This window comes from Lepisma saccharinum, chromosome 2 (genome assembly GCF_977018435.1).
Source record: "Lepisma saccharinum chromosome 2, izLepSacc3.1, whole genome shotgun sequence".
NCBI lineage: Eukaryota > Metazoa > Arthropoda > Insecta > Zygentoma > Lepismatidae > Lepisma > Lepisma saccharinum.
In genome coordinates, this window is record NC_139230.1 from 36,130,455 (window position 1) to 36,149,032 (window position 18,578).

At 35.4% G+C, this 18,578-nt stretch overlaps 1 protein-coding gene across 1 annotated transcript in view; it reads right to left on the reverse strand.

Annotated features, from left to right (window-relative positions):
- Positions 1–4,972: 4,972 nt before the first annotated feature.
- The window catches only part of LOC145984399 (uncharacterized), a 58,370-nt gene continuing 44,764 nt past the window's right edge, over positions 4,973–18,578 (reverse strand). Inside the window, exon 3 of the mRNA XM_083118060.1 lies at positions 4,973–11,845. Within this exon, the coding sequence (XP_082974186.1) occupies positions 10,790–11,845 (1,056 nt within the window). The 3' untranslated portion in view covers positions 4,973–10,789. The remainder of the gene's footprint in view (positions 11,846–18,578) is intronic.

The following is an 18,578-nucleotide window of genomic DNA, read 5'->3' on the forward strand; positions in this document are numbered from 1 at the left end:
ATCTTGGATACGCGCTAGTAACAATAACAGGGTTATAGAACATTCTCAGTCTTTTCTCGGTAATTATTTCTCTCCTTAAATTATTGTCATATTATTGACGAAGCCGAAAGCCTAATTTTATCTAATGTAAACTGAAAAATTTCCTGTAGAGGGGGGAGGGTCAAGCCCCTATACCCCACTTTGGATGCGTGCTATTATCAATAACAGGGTTAAAGAACATTCTCCGTCTTGCCTTGATAATTATTTCTCTCCTTAAATTATCGTCACATTATCTTATTTCACACCACAAGAAACCAAAATCCTAATTTGATCTAGTTTAAGCCGAAAACTTTTGCTTGGATACGTGCCTGCCCTACTGTATTTCTTGCGTTGTTCGGGCACAAAGCAACAGCACAAGTGCGCGGCATTTTCCTGAAATGTTATTGTTGTTGGCAAAAATTATCTTATCACACAAGAGCTACAGAAAAAGGAAACACAAGGCACTTTCACGTTCCCTCACACAAATGCAGATCCTATAACAAGCGGAAAGGTCAGTGACAGCGTCACATCTGTCCCGTGAGTGACGTCAGGGTTGGGACCGCCCACGGCCCTCTTTTTTCAGCTTCGGGAGGGAAGACTGCGCTACTTTCTCAACTATATTATATACTTACTTTGATGTTATAGATGCATAGTAACGACATGAAATTTCCTCACTTGTTCGAAGTATTTAAAATGACAAAGGAAGTTATGTAGATAAGTTTATGTAGAAAAATCTAACTACAATAAATATTTAGATAACTTTATTAACTGTAGTCCACGCAGTCGTAAGTGTATTTTATTGTGTTGAGAATCACAAGAAATATATTAAAATTCCTTTGATATTCTTACGTGTAAGGTCTATTTCCAGTTACAAAATATTCATGTTCTTAATCGAGTTATAAATCCGATAATTATATTTACTACTTATTTTAACAGTCAACAACAAAAAAACATATCGATAGTGTAGTGGTTAGGTCTATCATCTTGTAATTAGTGGTTCATTAGTTTAATTGCTCGGATAATTTCTCTCGAAACTGTGGATACTTTCTTTTAAAAGTAAATCTGTTTTGACTTAAGTCTACTTTATACACAGATGAAGTAACCTAGGTTGTTTAGTGTAAATCTCTGCCAGATTATGAGTTTTTATTAATTTCAGTTAGTATTCTCAACAACCCCCTAAGGAAATTTGATATTATTCTTTCTTGTATGTACTTCTGTGTCTATTTTTATGTAATTTGACTAACTCGTGTTTGATATGTTGTTGTGTGCATATTTAAATTAGGAACATGGAAAAAGATCTTGCCCAAAAATCCCAATTAATCTCTGTGAAGTAAGCTCAAAAACTTTAGTAAGAGACTTTGCTTTCAAGGCAATGTTGAAAATGCAGCTGCATTTTAAGTTTTTGATCTTACAGATTTGAAGCAACACCACAATTTAATCTGATGAAAACATTTGTGCCACCATCAGAACAATTCCATTACTTACAGATTTTAGTTGAACAAGTATTTATCGAAGTATTCTATTTCCATTGCTCTTATTGATCAAATATCAGCTTTGCATTCTTAGTGTCTAAAAAAGTCCAGTTTTGAAGTAATATATGGTTCACTTGCAGATTTTTTTAAAACAATATCTCTTTTCTTTCTCTTTCTGCAATATCTTCATTAAACTTACAATTTATTTTTAAACCTACTACACAAAGAGAACTTATACACTGCCAAATGCACAAATTTATATGGTCTAACAACAAATAATATATCGGTTCCAAAATGTTGGAAAAACTGAAAGTTAAGATACCTTTATACATCTCAAACCCAACATTGAACCTATATACGTCATGCAAGTTTCTGTCACATCTTTCCTTAAGAAAATTATTTGAAATTCAGTTTTGTTTTTGTAAAAGGACGAGACCACAAATTATGTTGAACTTTCAGTAAAAATACTAAAACTTGTACAGTTATATTGTACTGTTTTGCAATGACAAGGCAAGCCAATTTACTATTTTCTTGTGAATGTCCATTCATCAATTTCATCATGTCATCACTCATACACATCTTTGCAAATTTGCCATAAGTAGAACAAAAGGCGAAGTAAAATAAAGCAAATCAAGCAATCAAGCAAAAAATGCAGCAACCAAATATTTGTCTTGTTATTCATTGTACGAACGAAAGAAATACGTAGGGAGGTTCTTCACCGTCCTCCACTTATTGTTCGAAACTTGTTTTCATGGCTTGCTTTGTTCTTGCACACAGTCCCCAAATTGTAACCCGTACTCTTATTAAAATAATTAAGGTAGAATGAAAAGAACTAACATGAGTAAATAAAATTTTCGAAAAGCTTTGAAATGATCGAACAAAAATTGGTACTCCACATTGAAACAAACTTGACAGCATTCCAATAATGCATATTTGGAACTAGCAACTTATAAGTGCAACTGTCTGGAAGTTTGGCTTAATAATAATAATAATAATAATAAAGTGGTCAGTGGTGTGCCAATTGAGATTGAAAATACCCTATGTAGGTCAAAATAAGAAATTACTTTCATCAATCCTCTCTTGGAATTTATACAAGGAAGAATATATGGGCAAGGAAATTAGGAGTAGATAATTTTGATCTGAAGTTATTTCAGCTTTCCATGGCTAAATTCTGAAAAGTAGGCACGAAGATCAAGTGTATAACAAACCTGTGTTTCTCGCAGTACACTGTCAAGCTGAGAGTCCTTCAGCTCCGGTCTCCAGTCGTCCTTTTCTTCATCAGTTCTGCTCAGGTCCTTTTAACAAACCTTATCGTGAAAATTCTAAACACTAGATTTCTTATCAGATTTTCAAAAGTTCACTTCATGTGATTTGTTTCGTGTTTTTCATGATAAGCCCGACCCTGTGGCCGAGTGGTTAACACATCGCGCTGCGACGCCAAGGGTCCCGCGTTCGAATCCCGGTCGGGCTTGGTTGTTTGTGAATGTCCATTCATCAATTTCATCATTTCATCACTCATCCCCATCTTCGCAAATTAGCCAAGAGGCACAAAACGCGAAGTAAAATAAACTAAATCAATCAATCAATTTTTCATGATAAATATTCAATTCCTCTACTTTGCCTTAATATTACATTCCAATAGTTGAATTTTATTAATTTTGTTTTACTGTTGATTTTACTGCATTGTTCTGTAAATTTTATGTGTGAGTATAGTAGGTTGTACACTCAGGAGAAATATTGTCGTTGTCAGGAGCATTTTGTCAAACATACAGATACTTCTACAACTTAAATCCTATTCATAATTGGGAAAAGAGAGACGCGTTAGTATATAAATACGGAGAAACTAGTACTCACTTTTATCCGCGAAGCTGGTTTTTCTTCTTTTTCGATTAATTTCAGTGGCCACTGCCACCATCCTCGTTGGAACTTGCTGCGCTGTTGCTTGGCGTGCGTCTTTTGTTCGTAGTTCTCTGGCTGCCGCTAGGTGCGCTGTTAGGTGCGCCGTGCGTCTTGGTGTGTCGTCTGCAACAGCGCAGCAAGTTCCAACGAGGATGGTGGCAGTGGCCACTGAAATTAATCGAAAAAGAAGAAAAAACAGCTTCGCAGATAAAAGTGAGTACTAGTTTCTCCGTATTTAAATCCTATCATGAAAAACAGTCTTGCATTGTGTAATGCCTCTTGATTATTACCATTATCAATTATTGGATGACTCAAAAATTATAAAAACACGTTCTAAAATTCGTATTTATGATTCCAAGAGAAAGGCAATTTTCTTCTGAGTGTACTTAAAGTACAAAATGAGTACTTTGAGAGGTATTATGTCTGAGATTTAGATTGCATTATTCATTAACTAAATAAGTGATGGTGTAGGTGAGTACGTACCAAGTGAGTTTAGTTTCAAATATCAAACTAAGAAATCAGAAAAAAATTATCAAATGGTATTTACATATTGATTATGTTCATAACTCTATACACAAAAACTAAGTCCACACGAATCTAATTTTCTACACACAATGATATGAAGCATGAAAAATATGCGAAATTCTTCATTACCTTGTAGCTCAAGTTCCGATTAGCCTCTGTATATTAAGTGGCCTCTAGAAATTTTAGAAGTAATCATTGATTTGAGGAAACTGTTAGCATCACAGTCTCCATTTTTCATTAACATTAGTATTTAAAACGAACAATTTTAACTAAAGTATTATTCAAAATAGGATATTAATTTTAGGTAAAAGAACTTCAGTATAAGCTTTTCTCCATTTTATTAGTACTTTTTTTGTATACATCAAGAACATTGTCAGAACTAAAGAACAAACTAAAGCAGATACAGAAGAAAATATTGAATATTTGATTTTTCACACTGTTACCAAACAGTTACGTCTGAACTTCAAGAACATTGACAGAAATAAAGAACAAACCAAAGTAGATGCAGACAAAATATTAAATATTTGATTTAATAGTTAGCTACTCCTGAACGTTAAGAACATTGACAGAATTAAAGAACGAACTGAAGGAGGAGATTGATTTATGTTGATTTTTTTTAGTTTTTGAAACTGTTTCTTACTTTCTATTCGCACCTACGATTCGGAGACTGATTCTGTCTCTGTCCTCAGGGTTGTGTATTTACGTCAAACAGTTCATCTGTCTGCAGTCCCCGAACACAGGGTGTGTTTGAGGAGGTGTCAATATGCGTGGTTCTAGTGTTTGGTGTGAAATGAACCGAGTGCTTGAAGGATTATTTATCGGTAGCCGATGCTTTACCTCGTCTAATGGTTTGAGTAAGTCCTGTTTGTGTACGTACAATGCCAGGGAGGATTATCTTTGTTTGCATTGTCTCAGGCTCCACCTTGTCAGATAAGTTTGGGGTTGTTGGCACTTGAAGTGATCAACTTGATAATCTAAGTTTGATCACTGACCTGGCCAACAACCCCAAACCTATCTGACAAGGTGGAGCCTGGGCCGCCGCAAAGATAACCCTTCCTGCCACTGTGCATACAAAAACAGTTCTTATTCAAACCGTTAAACGAAGTGCGGCTTCGGCCACCGATAATAATCCTCCTAGGCACTCGGTTTATTTCACATCCTACACGCATATTGATGCCTGTACCAAACACACCTTGTGTTCGGGGACTACGGACAGATGAAGTGTTAGACGCAAATACACAACCCTGAGGACGGACACAGAATCAGATTCTGAAAATTAGATACGAATAGAAAGTAAGAAATAGTGGAAAAACTCGAAAAATTTAACATGAAATCAAAGTAGATTTAGAGAAAAAATGGTGAATATTTGTTTTTTCACACTGTTACCAAATAGTTACTACTGAACATTAATACCACTGACAGAACTAAAGAACAAACTAAAAAAGATACAGAAAAAATATTGAATATTTGATTTTTAATACTGTTGCCAAATAGTTAACCCTGATCATGAAGAACATTTACAGAACTAAAGAACATACTAGAGCAGTTGAAACACAAAATATTGAATATTTTATTATTCACACTGCTACCAAACAGTTAGTTGGAAATATGAAGACCATTTACATAATTCAAGAACAAACTAAAACAGATACAGACGAAATATTGAATATTTGATTTTTCACACTGTTGTCAAATAGTTACTAGGAAACGAATGAAAGTAATATTATCAAAGTATCATAATGGAAATTTCTGCATAATAGTAGGCAAATAATAGCAAATAATTTAGTTTAAAACATTGAAGGTTTGTTTCGATTACCAGCTGATATCACAGTTCCTTCGCAAAATATGTTATAATTTCAGGACATCGTTTTAAACCTGCTAATACGAAAATTCAAAAAAACGACATAAATATCACTGACATTATCCCACAATGTAGAGCTTTCATGTTACGAAAGACCTATTTCATGCATTATTACATGGTGATAAAAACATGAAACCCTCCTTGCTTGCGTGTGTGTATGTGCGAGTTCGTAACTCTTCTCCATAATTCTGATTTCATGTATATAATCAAAGATAAAATCAGATCAAATCTTTTGAATGAAGAACGCGCATAATTGTTGTAACACACATGACGTATGTTTTCTATCTAGATTTGTGGGGGTCACTACAACAGAACAAGTTTACCTAAATTGCCAGTGATAATATATCAGTTTTGAGAATGATGATGATGGATGATAAATGAATCAAAGTGAAATCATCAAAGTACCCCAATAGATATTTCTGCATTAAAGTAGGAATAAAAAACAAATAGTTTTTATGTAAAGAAACAAACCTTTACTTTGATAACTATTACCACCATATATCACAGTTCCTTCGAAAAATGTTATAATTACAGAACGTCCTTTTAAAACCGGTAATACGAAAATTCATCAACAAAACGACAGAAATATCATTGACATCATCCCACAAGGTAGAACATTCATGTTACAAAAAATACCTAATTCATACATTACTATGTGGCATGAAAAAATGAAAGCCTGCTTGCGTGTGTGCATGAGCGAGCTCGTATCTCTTATCTCCATAATTCTTATTTCATGCATATAAACAAAGATAAAATCAGATCAAATCTTATGTATGGAGAACACGAATAATTGTTGTAATACACATCACAAATGCTCACGTATTTTCTTCATCTTTAGATTGGTGAACAATTTTACCGCAGTTGCCTGTGATAGTATATAAGCTTAGAGAATAATGATGATGAATGATAAATGAATCAAAGTAGCCTATCTTAATGGATATTTCTGCATAATAGTACGAATATACATGTAAAAGCAAATTGTTTTTTATGTAGTGTATATAAACAAATCTTCACTGTTTTAACGATTACCACCATATATCACACATCCTTCGAGAAATGTTATAATTACAGAACATAGTTTTAAAACTATTAATACGAAAATTCATAAAAAAAACTGACAAAAATATCACTGACATCATCCCACAATGTAGCTTTCATGTTACAAAAGACCTAATCCATGCATTATTATATGGCATGACAAAAAATGAAAGCCTCCTTGCGTGTGTGAATGCGCGAGCTCGTATCTCTTATCTCCATAATTCTTATTTAATGCATATAAACAAAGATAAAATCAGATCAAATCTTATGTATGGAGAACACGAATAATTGTTGTAATACACATCACAACTGCTCACATATTTTCTTCATCTTTAGATTGGTGAACAATTTTACCGTAGTTGCTTGTGATAGTATATAAGCTTAGAGAATAATGATGATGGATGATAAATGAATCAAAGTACCTTAATGGATATTTCTGCATAATAGTACGAATATACATGTAAAAGCAAATTGTTTTTTACGTAGTGTAAATAAAAAAAATCTTCACTGTTTTAACGATTACCACCATATATCACAGATCCTTCGAGAAATGTTATAATTACAGAACTCAGTTTTAAAACTATTAATACGAAAATTCATAAAAAAAACTGACAGAAATATCACTGACATCATCCCACAATGTAGCTTTCATGTTACAAAAGACCTAATCCATGCATTATTATATGGCATGACAAAAAATGAGAGCCTCCTTACGTGTGTGCATGCGCGAGCTCGTATCTCTTATCTCCATAATCCTTATTTCATGCATATAAACAAAGATAAAATCAGATCAAATCTTATGTATGGAGAACACGAATAATTGTTGTAATACACATCACAAATGCTCACGTATTTTCTTCTTCTTTAGATTGGTGAGGTCACTACATATGAACAATTTTACCACAGTTACCAGTGATAGTATATAAGCTTAGAGAATAATGATGATGGATGATAAATGAATCAAAGTAGCCTATTTTAATGGATATTTCTGCATAATAGTACGAATATACATGTAAAAGCAAATTGTTTTTTATGTAGTGTATATAAACAAATCTTCACTGTTTTAACGATTACCACCATATATCACACATCCTTCGAGAAATGTTATAATTACAGAACATAGTTTTAAAACTATTAATACGAAAATTCATAAAAAAAACTGACAGAAATATCACTGACATCATCCCACAATGTAGCTTTCATGTTACAAAAGACCTAATCCATGCACTATTATATGGCATGACAAAAAATGAAAGCCTCCTTGCGTGTGTGAATGCGCAAGCTCGTATCTCTTATCTCCATAATTCTTATTTCATGCATATAAACAAAGATAAAATAAGATCAAATCTTATGTATAGAGAACACGAATAATTGTTGTATTACACATCACAAATGCTCACGTGTCTTCTTCAACTTTAGATTTGTGGGGGTCACTACATATCAACAATTTTACCGCAGTTGCCAGTGATAGTACATAAGCTTAGAGAATAAAGATGATGGATGATAAATGAATCAGAGTGAAATCATCAAAGTACCCCAACGGATATTTCTGCATTAAAGTAGGAATAAGAAACAAATAGTTTTTATGTAAAGAAACAAACCTTTACTTTTATAACGATTACCACCATATATCACAGTTCCTTCGAAAAATGTTATAATTACAGAACGTCCTTTTAAAACTGGTAATACGAAAATTCATCAACAAAACGACAGAAATATCATTGACATCATTCCACAAGGTAGAACTTTCATGTTACAAAAAATACCTAATTCATACATTACTATGTGGCATGAAAAAATGAAAGCCTTCTTGCGTGTGTGCATGCGCGAGCTCATATCTGTTATCTCCATAATTCTCATTTAATGCATATAAACAAAGATAAAATCAGATCAAATCTTATGTATGGAAAACATAAAATGAAAGCCTTCTTGCATGTGTACATTCGCGAGCTCGTATCTCTTATCTCCATAATTCTTATTTCATGCATATAAACAAGTATAAAACCAGATCAAATCTTACGTATGGAGAACACGAATAATTGTTGTAATACACATCACAAATGCTCACGTATTTTCTTCATCTTTAGATTGGTGAACAATTTTACCGCAGTTGCCTGTGATAGTATATAAGCTTAGAGAATAATGATGATGGATGATAAATGAATCAAAGTACCTTAATGGATATTTCTGCATAATAGTACGAATATACATGTAAAAGCAAATTGTTTTTTATGTAGTGTATATAAACAAATCTTCACTGTTTTAACGATTACCACCATATATCACACATCCTTCGAGAAATGTTATAATTACAGAACATAGTTTTAAAACTATTAATACGAAAATTCATAAAAAAAAAACTGACAGAAATATCACTGACATCATCCCACAATGTAGCTTTCATGTTACAAAAGACCTAATCCATGCATTATTATATGGCATGACAAAAAATGAAAGCCTCCTTGCGTGTGTGAATGCGCGAGCTCGTATCTCTTATCTCCATAATTCTTATTTCATGCATATAAACAAAGATAAAATCAGATCAAATCTTATGTATAGAGAACACGAATAATTGTTGTACTACACATCACAAATGCTCACGTGTCTTCTTCAACTTTAGATTTGTGGGGGTCACTACATATCAACAATTTTACCGCAGTTGCCAGTGATAGTACATAAGCTTAGAGAATAAAGATGATGGATGATAAATGAATCAGAGTGAAATCATCAAAGTACCCCAACGGATATTTCTGCATTAAAGTAGGAATAAGAAACAAATAGTTTTTATGTAAAGAAACAAACCTTTACTTTTATAACGATTACCACCATATATCACAGTTCCTTCGAAAAATGTTATAATTACAGAACGTCCTTTTAAAACTGGTAATACGAAAATTCATCAACAAAACGACAGAAATATCATTGACATCATTCCACAAGGTAGAACTTTCATGTTACAAAAAATACCTAATTCATACATTACTATGTGGCATGAAAAAATGAAAGCCTTCTTGCGTGTGTGCATGCGCGAGCTCATATCTGTTATCTCCATAATTCTCATTTAATGCATATAAACAAAGATAAAATCAGATCAAATCTTATGTATGGAAAACATAAAATGAAAGCCTTCTTGCATGTGTACATTCGCGAGCTCGTATCTCTTATCTCCATAATTCTTATTTCATGCATATAAACAAATATAAAACCAGATCAAATTTTATGTATGGAGAACACGAATAATTGTTGTAATACACATCACAAATGCTCACGTATTTTCTTCATCTTTAGATTGGTGAGGTCACTATATATGAACAATTTTACGGCAGTTGCCAGTGATAGTATATAAGCTTAGAGAATAATGATGATTGATGATAAATGAATTGAAGTATAATAGTTGGAATATACATGTAAAAGGAAATTGTTTTCTATGTAGTGTAAATAAACAAATCTTCACTGTTTTAACGATTACCACCATATATCACAGTTCCTTCGAGAAATGTTATAATTACAGAACATAATTTTAAAACTATTAATACGAAATTTCATAAAAAAAACTGACAGAAATATCACTGACATCATCCCACAATGTAGCTTTTATGTTACAAAAGACCTAATCCATGCATTATTATATGGCATGACAAAAAATGAAAGCCTCCTTGCGTGTGTGAATGCTCGAGCTCATATCTCTTATCTCCATAATTCTTATTTCATGCATATAAACAAATATATAATCAGATCAAATCTTATGTATGGAGAACACGAATAATTATTTTAATACACATCACCAATGCTCACATATTTTCTTTATCTCTAGATTTGTGTGGGTCACTACACATGAACAATTTTACCCCAGTTGCCAGTGATAATATATCATTTTAGAGAATGATGATGATATATGAACAGAATTGAAGAAGGCTGAAGATTGAGGAGAATAGAGGAAGGAAGCTATGTGGAGCTCATCATAATTTTAGATTGTTTAGGCCTTCACAACTGTTATCTCTGGATCGATTGAAATGCAACAGTCGCCAGCAGTGCTTTCACGACCATCCAAGGCATTAGTCAGTGCTTTGGCAAAGGGTCCTTTAAAATCGGAATGCATATTCTGGAATACAAATCCGACAAAGATATACTCATCATAATTCAAGAAATGTGCCAGATTTCGTGCATCCGCCTCGCTCAAATCAGGAACTTTACAGCGGAAGTTCAGCTCACGCATATATAGAGACACGCACATCGTTAGATCCCATGCCACGCGAATGATGTTGATCAGAATGAGACAATAAAACCAAACAAAAATGATCAAGAAGAAGTCAGCCCATATCACATTCATCATGCTATGGCAGAATGATCTCATTCCCTGGCCGCAAATGTCATCATTGCAAGTAAGAAAGCTTGGAAAGAAAAGTGAAACTGCGTTTTCATAGTCCTTGTTAGTCATATCGAAGAATTGAGGTTGGTCAACACCGAGGACTAGAATAGCGGCTGCTCTGAATAACAGCTTCATGAAAAGCATGGCACTTATAGACACTGACACGTTTTGAAAGTGGACACACAGGTATAGTTTCCCAATGTAGTGACATTCACGCTTATTTAAGACAAAACGCTCCACAATTTTGGACATGTTGAATGAGTCACCTGAAGAACTTTTCAATTTTTGAATCATACCTGAGATTGTGTTATCATCAATGTAGCGCATCATTGCAATAGGCAAGTAAAACAACATTACCTCAAAAATTAAAACAATTAAAACAGATGCGTAGAAATTACCCAAAGGCTCATTGTTACCATCGCTAGAGTCTGTGTCGTTATTTCCAACTTCCAAGCAAATGATGTTTACATCTATATCTTCAAAGATATCAGTTTGGTTGCGAGGAAAGCCATCTCTTGTCAAGGCGTACGCCGAGAACAGGAAAAAGACCAAACCAAGGATTTTTGTTGTGAGTTCCAGAAGTCTGAGGCATGCATCTTGAATCTTCGGATTATCTCTGAAGAGCTTCTTAGTTGGAAACTTCTCCAACTTTACTTCTTGTTTCTGAAACGAAGAAGCGAAACAATATAAGGAAGCCCGTTTTACATTTATATTTGTTTCATTTGATACACATTAAAAATATACAAACATAAAGAAAATGCTTAGTTACCTTGAAATATTCGAACTGTATGCGAATCATGATGATATATTTGTAAATACATAATTGAATATTTCATAGTTTTAGTATATTAATTAAAAGTTAAAAATTATCCTTGAATTATAACAAGTATTATTCGGAACTATAATATTTGAAGTCATCCAAAGAATAAAAACAATATAACATATGATATTAAAATCGTCTTGGTTCCATTAGTTGTGTGATAATATATTTTTATTGTTGTTATTAATAGTGTTTTAAGTAAATACACTAAAATGAGAGTTTTCTCCCTCGAATGTTTATTTCCAGATGAGGGTTTCATGAAATTGCTACTCCACTTTGCCTCCTGGAAAGGTTATTTTGATTTTCGATGAAGCATCATCACATTCAAATCCTGGCATACGTGATGAATCTGATGTCCATGATATTCGACAGTATTGAATTCTATCGCTAATAATATGTATTACAATTTTATTAATTATACCATTTCACCATGAAGAAAACATTCAGACGTTTTGCAATTATTATCCTCAAAACAAATTGCTATTTTGATTACAGCATCAACAGTTATATTATTAACGTAAATCAGAACTCGTCCAATATAACTTTATATTTTAACACTTTCTACTCTACTGTGCCATATTATTATGAGAAAAATTAACTAATATGTAATTCAAAATCCCAATCCTTTAAGTAAATACAAGTGACGCTCGTTTTGCTTGCACTAACAAATTAGTATAGCTCATCATAATGAAAGTTGATACTTCAGCTCCGTAGCTAGATATTTGGGTGCTATAGGCAGGATATTTTTTGCCCCCCCCCCCTTCCAATCACCAACATATTATGAGCGTCCTTCGATATTTTATCCTTATGCCATTGTTTGTGATATTTTCATCCTACAAATTTCGAAATGAAGAAAGAAGAACTTATTAAAAATAATAGGTTAAATATAAAGATTCGTCGTTTGCATTTCTGATTTTAAAAAGTTTAAGCATACGTAAGAATATTTCAGTTATATAGTGGACTCTCTTTAATTCGAACTCCAAGGGACACGAAAAATGTTTGAAAGAAAAATATCACAGCATTAAAGATGATTTCAAGGGAAATAAACTTCTGTTCGAATTACCGAATAATTCGAATTATCTAAGTTCGAATTAAAAGGAGTCTACTGTGTCTTAGTGTCTGAAGAACATCTTTAAAAACGTAATACATTGGACTCTGTTTAATTCGAACTTTCATAATTCGAATTATTCGGTAATTCGAACAAAAGTTTATTCCCCTTGAAATAATTTATAATGATGTAATCCTTTCTTAATTCGAATTTTGGATAATTCGAACATTTTTCGTGACCCCTTCGAATTATATTCGAGTTCGAATTATAGAGAGTCCACTGTATTACCACTACTTTGAAACAGAAAATTCCAGTAGTGTGTTACCAGAATAAACCTCTGCCGAGTGTAAATTTCTCCGTCGCATATTCTGACTTTGTTGTCTTAAAAATGCTTAAAATGGCGCTCTAGGCTTCAACCCCCCTAGCCTACCCCTTGCTACGGGCCTGTGATACTTATCAGAAACGTATTGGAAATTTCATCTCTGATTCATCTCCCCACGCCCCTTGCCCAACGTGTTGGCAATTATCTGTAGAACGTTTCACTCGAAGCTAGTATGATCGCAATTGTCCGTGTACTGAGAGCCGTAGGAGAACTGTGACTGCAAGGAATGCCATGTGAAATACTGAGACGGACGAAAGTATTGTCGACGAGTAAATAATAGATGCAAAGTAGTCAAGGAACAGATTCTGTCTTGGTGAAGCAGTTTGTGAGTGACTCATTATGGCTCCTATATTTATCAGTCTCTATTCTTTCCCTCAGAATACGACCAGGAAGGTTCTTGCTTCGAGTCCCGGTCAGAACATTATCGCCATTCTTCCTCATCGTTGTCATTAACCTAAAGAACTACAACGCGACGTTAGTAAAAATAGCAATCATAATCATCTTCAAATATGAAGATTGTAAAACGTTTTTCCCTAATAAAATTTCTTTGTACTTTTGGTGCTTGAGATTAGGGATGGCCAGATCCGGATCCGGAATAGTCGGATCAGGATCCGCGGATACGGAATATTCGGACCCGGATCCGGATCCGAGGATCCGCATCCGTGGATCAGGAATCAACGGATCCGCGGATCTGGATTTCTGCAGAAAGGCTAAGGAAATGTCTGAGAAGTGCCAGTGTAGGATTCGTGTTCTGGTAACCAAAGGTTTATGACTTGTCACGCACTAATTGCACCGCGAGGCAGCCCCCTGGCGGAGTGGTTAGCACATCGCGCTAAAACGCCAGGGGTCCAGGGTTCGAATCCTGGTCTGGGCATGGATGTTTGTGAATGTCTATTCATCAATTTTCAACATATCATCACTCATCCCCATCTTCGCAAATTAGTCAAAAGTGGCACAAAAAGCGAAGTAAAATAATATAAATAATATATAATAAATTGCTCCGCGAAAGGAACGAGTTCTCGAGGAAGAGCTGTACCCGCCAAACTAAAACACATGTGCCTGTTACCACGGTGCAGGATAGGCGAATTCGAAAAATGGGCCTCCATGATATGGACTCTGAAATTTAATTCCAGATTTGACGTTTCTATTTAATATGCCAGTGTTGCTCGTGAGACAAGATTTTGATCTGTCTCATCCCGGAAAATATTGTTTTCTTGTCTAGTCCCACATGGGCACTGTACGAGACTTTGGCATGTCCTCTTCTCTTGCCTTGTCTGTCTCACGAACAACACTAATGGGCACGTGTGTTCAGTTTCATTATTTTCAGTTTCAGTTTCATCATTACCTACTTTCTTACAACACTATGGTCAGGGCTTCCCTTACTGCGTAGTGGTAAGACCATTGCCTTGTAATCAAGGGGTCCTTGGTTCAATACCCGGTGGAGGCACCTAGAGTTTCAGATCCCACTTTAAACTGTAGGCTCAGTTCCGATTAGCCTTCTGTTCATAAATTGGACTTAAAACAACAAATCAAACAATCAAACAAACAACGCTATTTTCAATGCTGTATTTTTGACTTACTTGACATCATTGACTTCTAGACTCCTCTTCGAACTTCATTTTACCGTACAAAAAATTGCACGAAATTCCTCCTGTAAACAGAGCATTATTCTTCCATTTGGTTCTTAAATGGTAAAATAAAGTTTAAATGTAAAGAGTTTTAACAGTACCAGTTTCAACGAAATCATTTAACTGGAAGAAATAGCCATTACGCAATTTTTACACGCAATGAAAAATATAGCAACAACGCTGGAGTTATATTCTATTTTGATCTACTTCTGGAAACTCAAAAATAACACTACTCGAAGTTCCAAGTTCAGTTCCGAATATCCCATCTGAGCATATGTGAATTGTGCATACTTGTACATACATGCGCCAATATTGTAATTTGTAAGTACTGAGAAAACCAGTTTACATGCGTCAAACGTTTAAGTGCACAATTTATGCTCAGAGGGTTAATCGTGGGCGTATTACACGTTAAGGTGGATTCCGAAAAATTGTTCTATGTCACTTTACCAGGCTTAGAAACCCGCGCACCTTGAAAACAAGGCGACAGCGTTGGTAGTACTTTATTGTCTAGACCCGATTTATGTACAGCTAACAGCAAAGATAACAGCAGGCAAATTACTTGCTAATATATATATATATATATATATATATATATATATATATATATATATATATATATATATATATATATACCGCGTGAGGCACCTAAAAGTACCACCTGAAATAGCGAAGAAACCAGAAACAGTAGCGATGTGAGGTTTGCGGGAAACAATAATATCAAATGGGGCTCGTAAATCGGAGGTATGGGGTGGGTCGAAAAATATCGACAAATGGGGCATCTGGAGCAAAGTCATCTTTTTCAAAATGGAACGATATACAATAACATGCATAATATAAAAGAGCACACGCAGAGAAACACAACGCCGTTGGTCTCATGCATCTACTGCACATAGGAACGAAGATATGGCCATGTGAAAATATGTAAACAAACTAACAAGTGGCCCACTTGACCGTCAGTACCACGGCATGTACAAGTATGAGATGTCGGAAAGCCATTGGACAAGATGAAGACAGAACGTGTTAAAGGAAGAAAAAATACAGTAGACATCGTCAGCACCATGTATTTGACAGTGTTACAGCATAATGAAAATGACCATGACAGTATGTCGAAGAACCACTGCGTAAGAAGCGAAAACCTGTCAAAGTGTGTGTTCAAAGTGGTGGCCGTCAGCTGCGATACAGGCAACGAGGCGCCCACGGAAAGATCGTTGCACAGAATGTAGCATCTCGTAGGGAATGTCCCTACAGGCCGCAGTAATGCGGTGTTCATATCCTCTGGAGTTGTTGGCACATCCCGGTAGACAATGTCCTTCAGCTTTCCCCACAGGAAAAAGTCTAACGGGGTACAAATCTGGGGAACGAGCCGGCCATTTGACAGACACTCCACGTCCAATCCAACGATTTGGATTTCCACACATGCTGTAGCGCGTCTTGCACTGTGAGCTGGGCACCCGTCATGTTGGTACCACATTTCCCTCATTGTCTGAAGTGGTATGTCCTCCAATAGTACAGGCAGTTCATGTTGTAAAAACTGTATGTATCGGTCAGCATTCAGTGTCCCTTGTATAAAAAAGGGCCAATGAGATGTTCACCCACTATACCACACCACACGTTCACACTCCATGGGCGCAGGCGTTCCACTTGGCGAAGCCAATGTGGATTTGTCACCGACCAATAGTGCATGTTCCTTAGGTTGACATTTCCATAATTGGTAAAAGTTGCCTCGTCAGTGAAGAGGATACGTGACAAATCGGGTGTGTCGTGTCGTAACATCCATGTGCAAAACCGAACACTGTCCACAAAATCATTCCCGTGAAGTTCCTGATGGAGGGAGATATGATATGGGTGAAACTTGTGTGTGTGCAGAATGCGCAATACACTTCGCTGACTCATCCAAGCATCCCTGGCAATTTCACAGGAGCTAACGTGCGGATTCACAGCAACAGCTGCGAGAACATTTGTTGCACCTGCCTCACCTGTAGTTGGCTTGTTCCGCACACGTGCTCGTGGTGTTACACTTCCGGTGTCTCTTAATTTAATAAATAACTTACCAAACAGACGTCGAGATGGCTGTCGTCTGTCCGGATATCTCTCTGCGTACACACGGTAGGCTTCTGAGGCATTCTTTCGGGATTCCCCATAAATCAGGATCTTGTCCGCTTTTTCTATGTTTGTGAACACCATAATCTTCGCTCTTACCACTACGACTGCTTGCTATGAACTAACACGATCTCGTGGACCTGCTATCAAAACTTGCTCTGCGTAAAGGCAGTTCTGTCAGGCACCTGAGAAGTCTTACATGCCGTGGTACTGACGGTCAAGTGGGCCACTTGTTAGTTTGTTTACATATTTTCACATGGCCATATCTTCGTTCCTATGTGCAGTAGATGCATGAGACCAACGGCGTTGTGTTTCTCTGCGTGTGCTCTTTTATATTATGTATGTTATTGTATATCGTTCCATTTAAAAAAAGATGACTTTGCTCCAGATGACCCATTTGTCGATATTTTTCGACCCACCCCATACCTCCGATTTACGAGCCCCATTTGATATTATTGTTTCCCGCAAACCTCACATCGCTACTGTTTCTGGTTTCTTCGCTATTTCAGGTGGTACTTTTAGGTGCCTCACGCGGTATATATATAGTGTGTGTGTGCGCGAGCGCGCGATTTGTAATTAATGCACTTAGTCTTACACTTTGTAATTATATAACACTGCATATATTATAATGTTTTATTTTAATTTTTAAAACTGTAACTGTAGAACAATTGTATAATCTTTTTTATAACGTTTCTATCTTGTTAAATGTGTTAAAGGTTTTATCCTGGAATGGAATGTCTCACATTTATGTGTGTTTCCATTTCCATTACATTCGAATGAATACATATTCGTTTCAATTGCATTTTAAAAATCACCTAGAGGTGACATTTTATGTTAAACAGGTAAGATTATTTTTGTGCACAAGTGTGTTAGCCGATGCGTAGCAAAGTATTTTAGGAACAACACTTGAAAAAAAATCTTGTAGAACTAATGAAAAATTTCTTTGTAATCGAAAATAATAATACGTTTTAAGGTGTGGTAATATTATAATGGGATTGAGATAAGAAACTCTCGGATCCGGATCCGTTTGGCCATCCCTACTTGACATTACCCTCAATACTGTTTTTTTCCCTGAATCCTTCTCTCCTTTTAGTAGATGCATATTCAATCATAATAAACCACAACTGCCCGAAAGAAGTAGGTGAACACTCTCTTTTAAGCACCCTCTATGTCCTTACTATCAGGACATAATGGTTACTGGGGGACACAATCCATATCTGACGATAGTGTGTATTCGAAACAAGCAACATTTATTAGGTGCATATTCTGTGATCTTAGAGCTCTAAGTGAAAGACTCATCGAAAACATAGTGATTGCTTGCGTGCTGCGTGCATTAATACTGGTTCGATATTTTGGCAAAATTCATCAAAGTATTCGGTTGGACAAGCACAATGAGACATCTTAAGAATAAGATATGC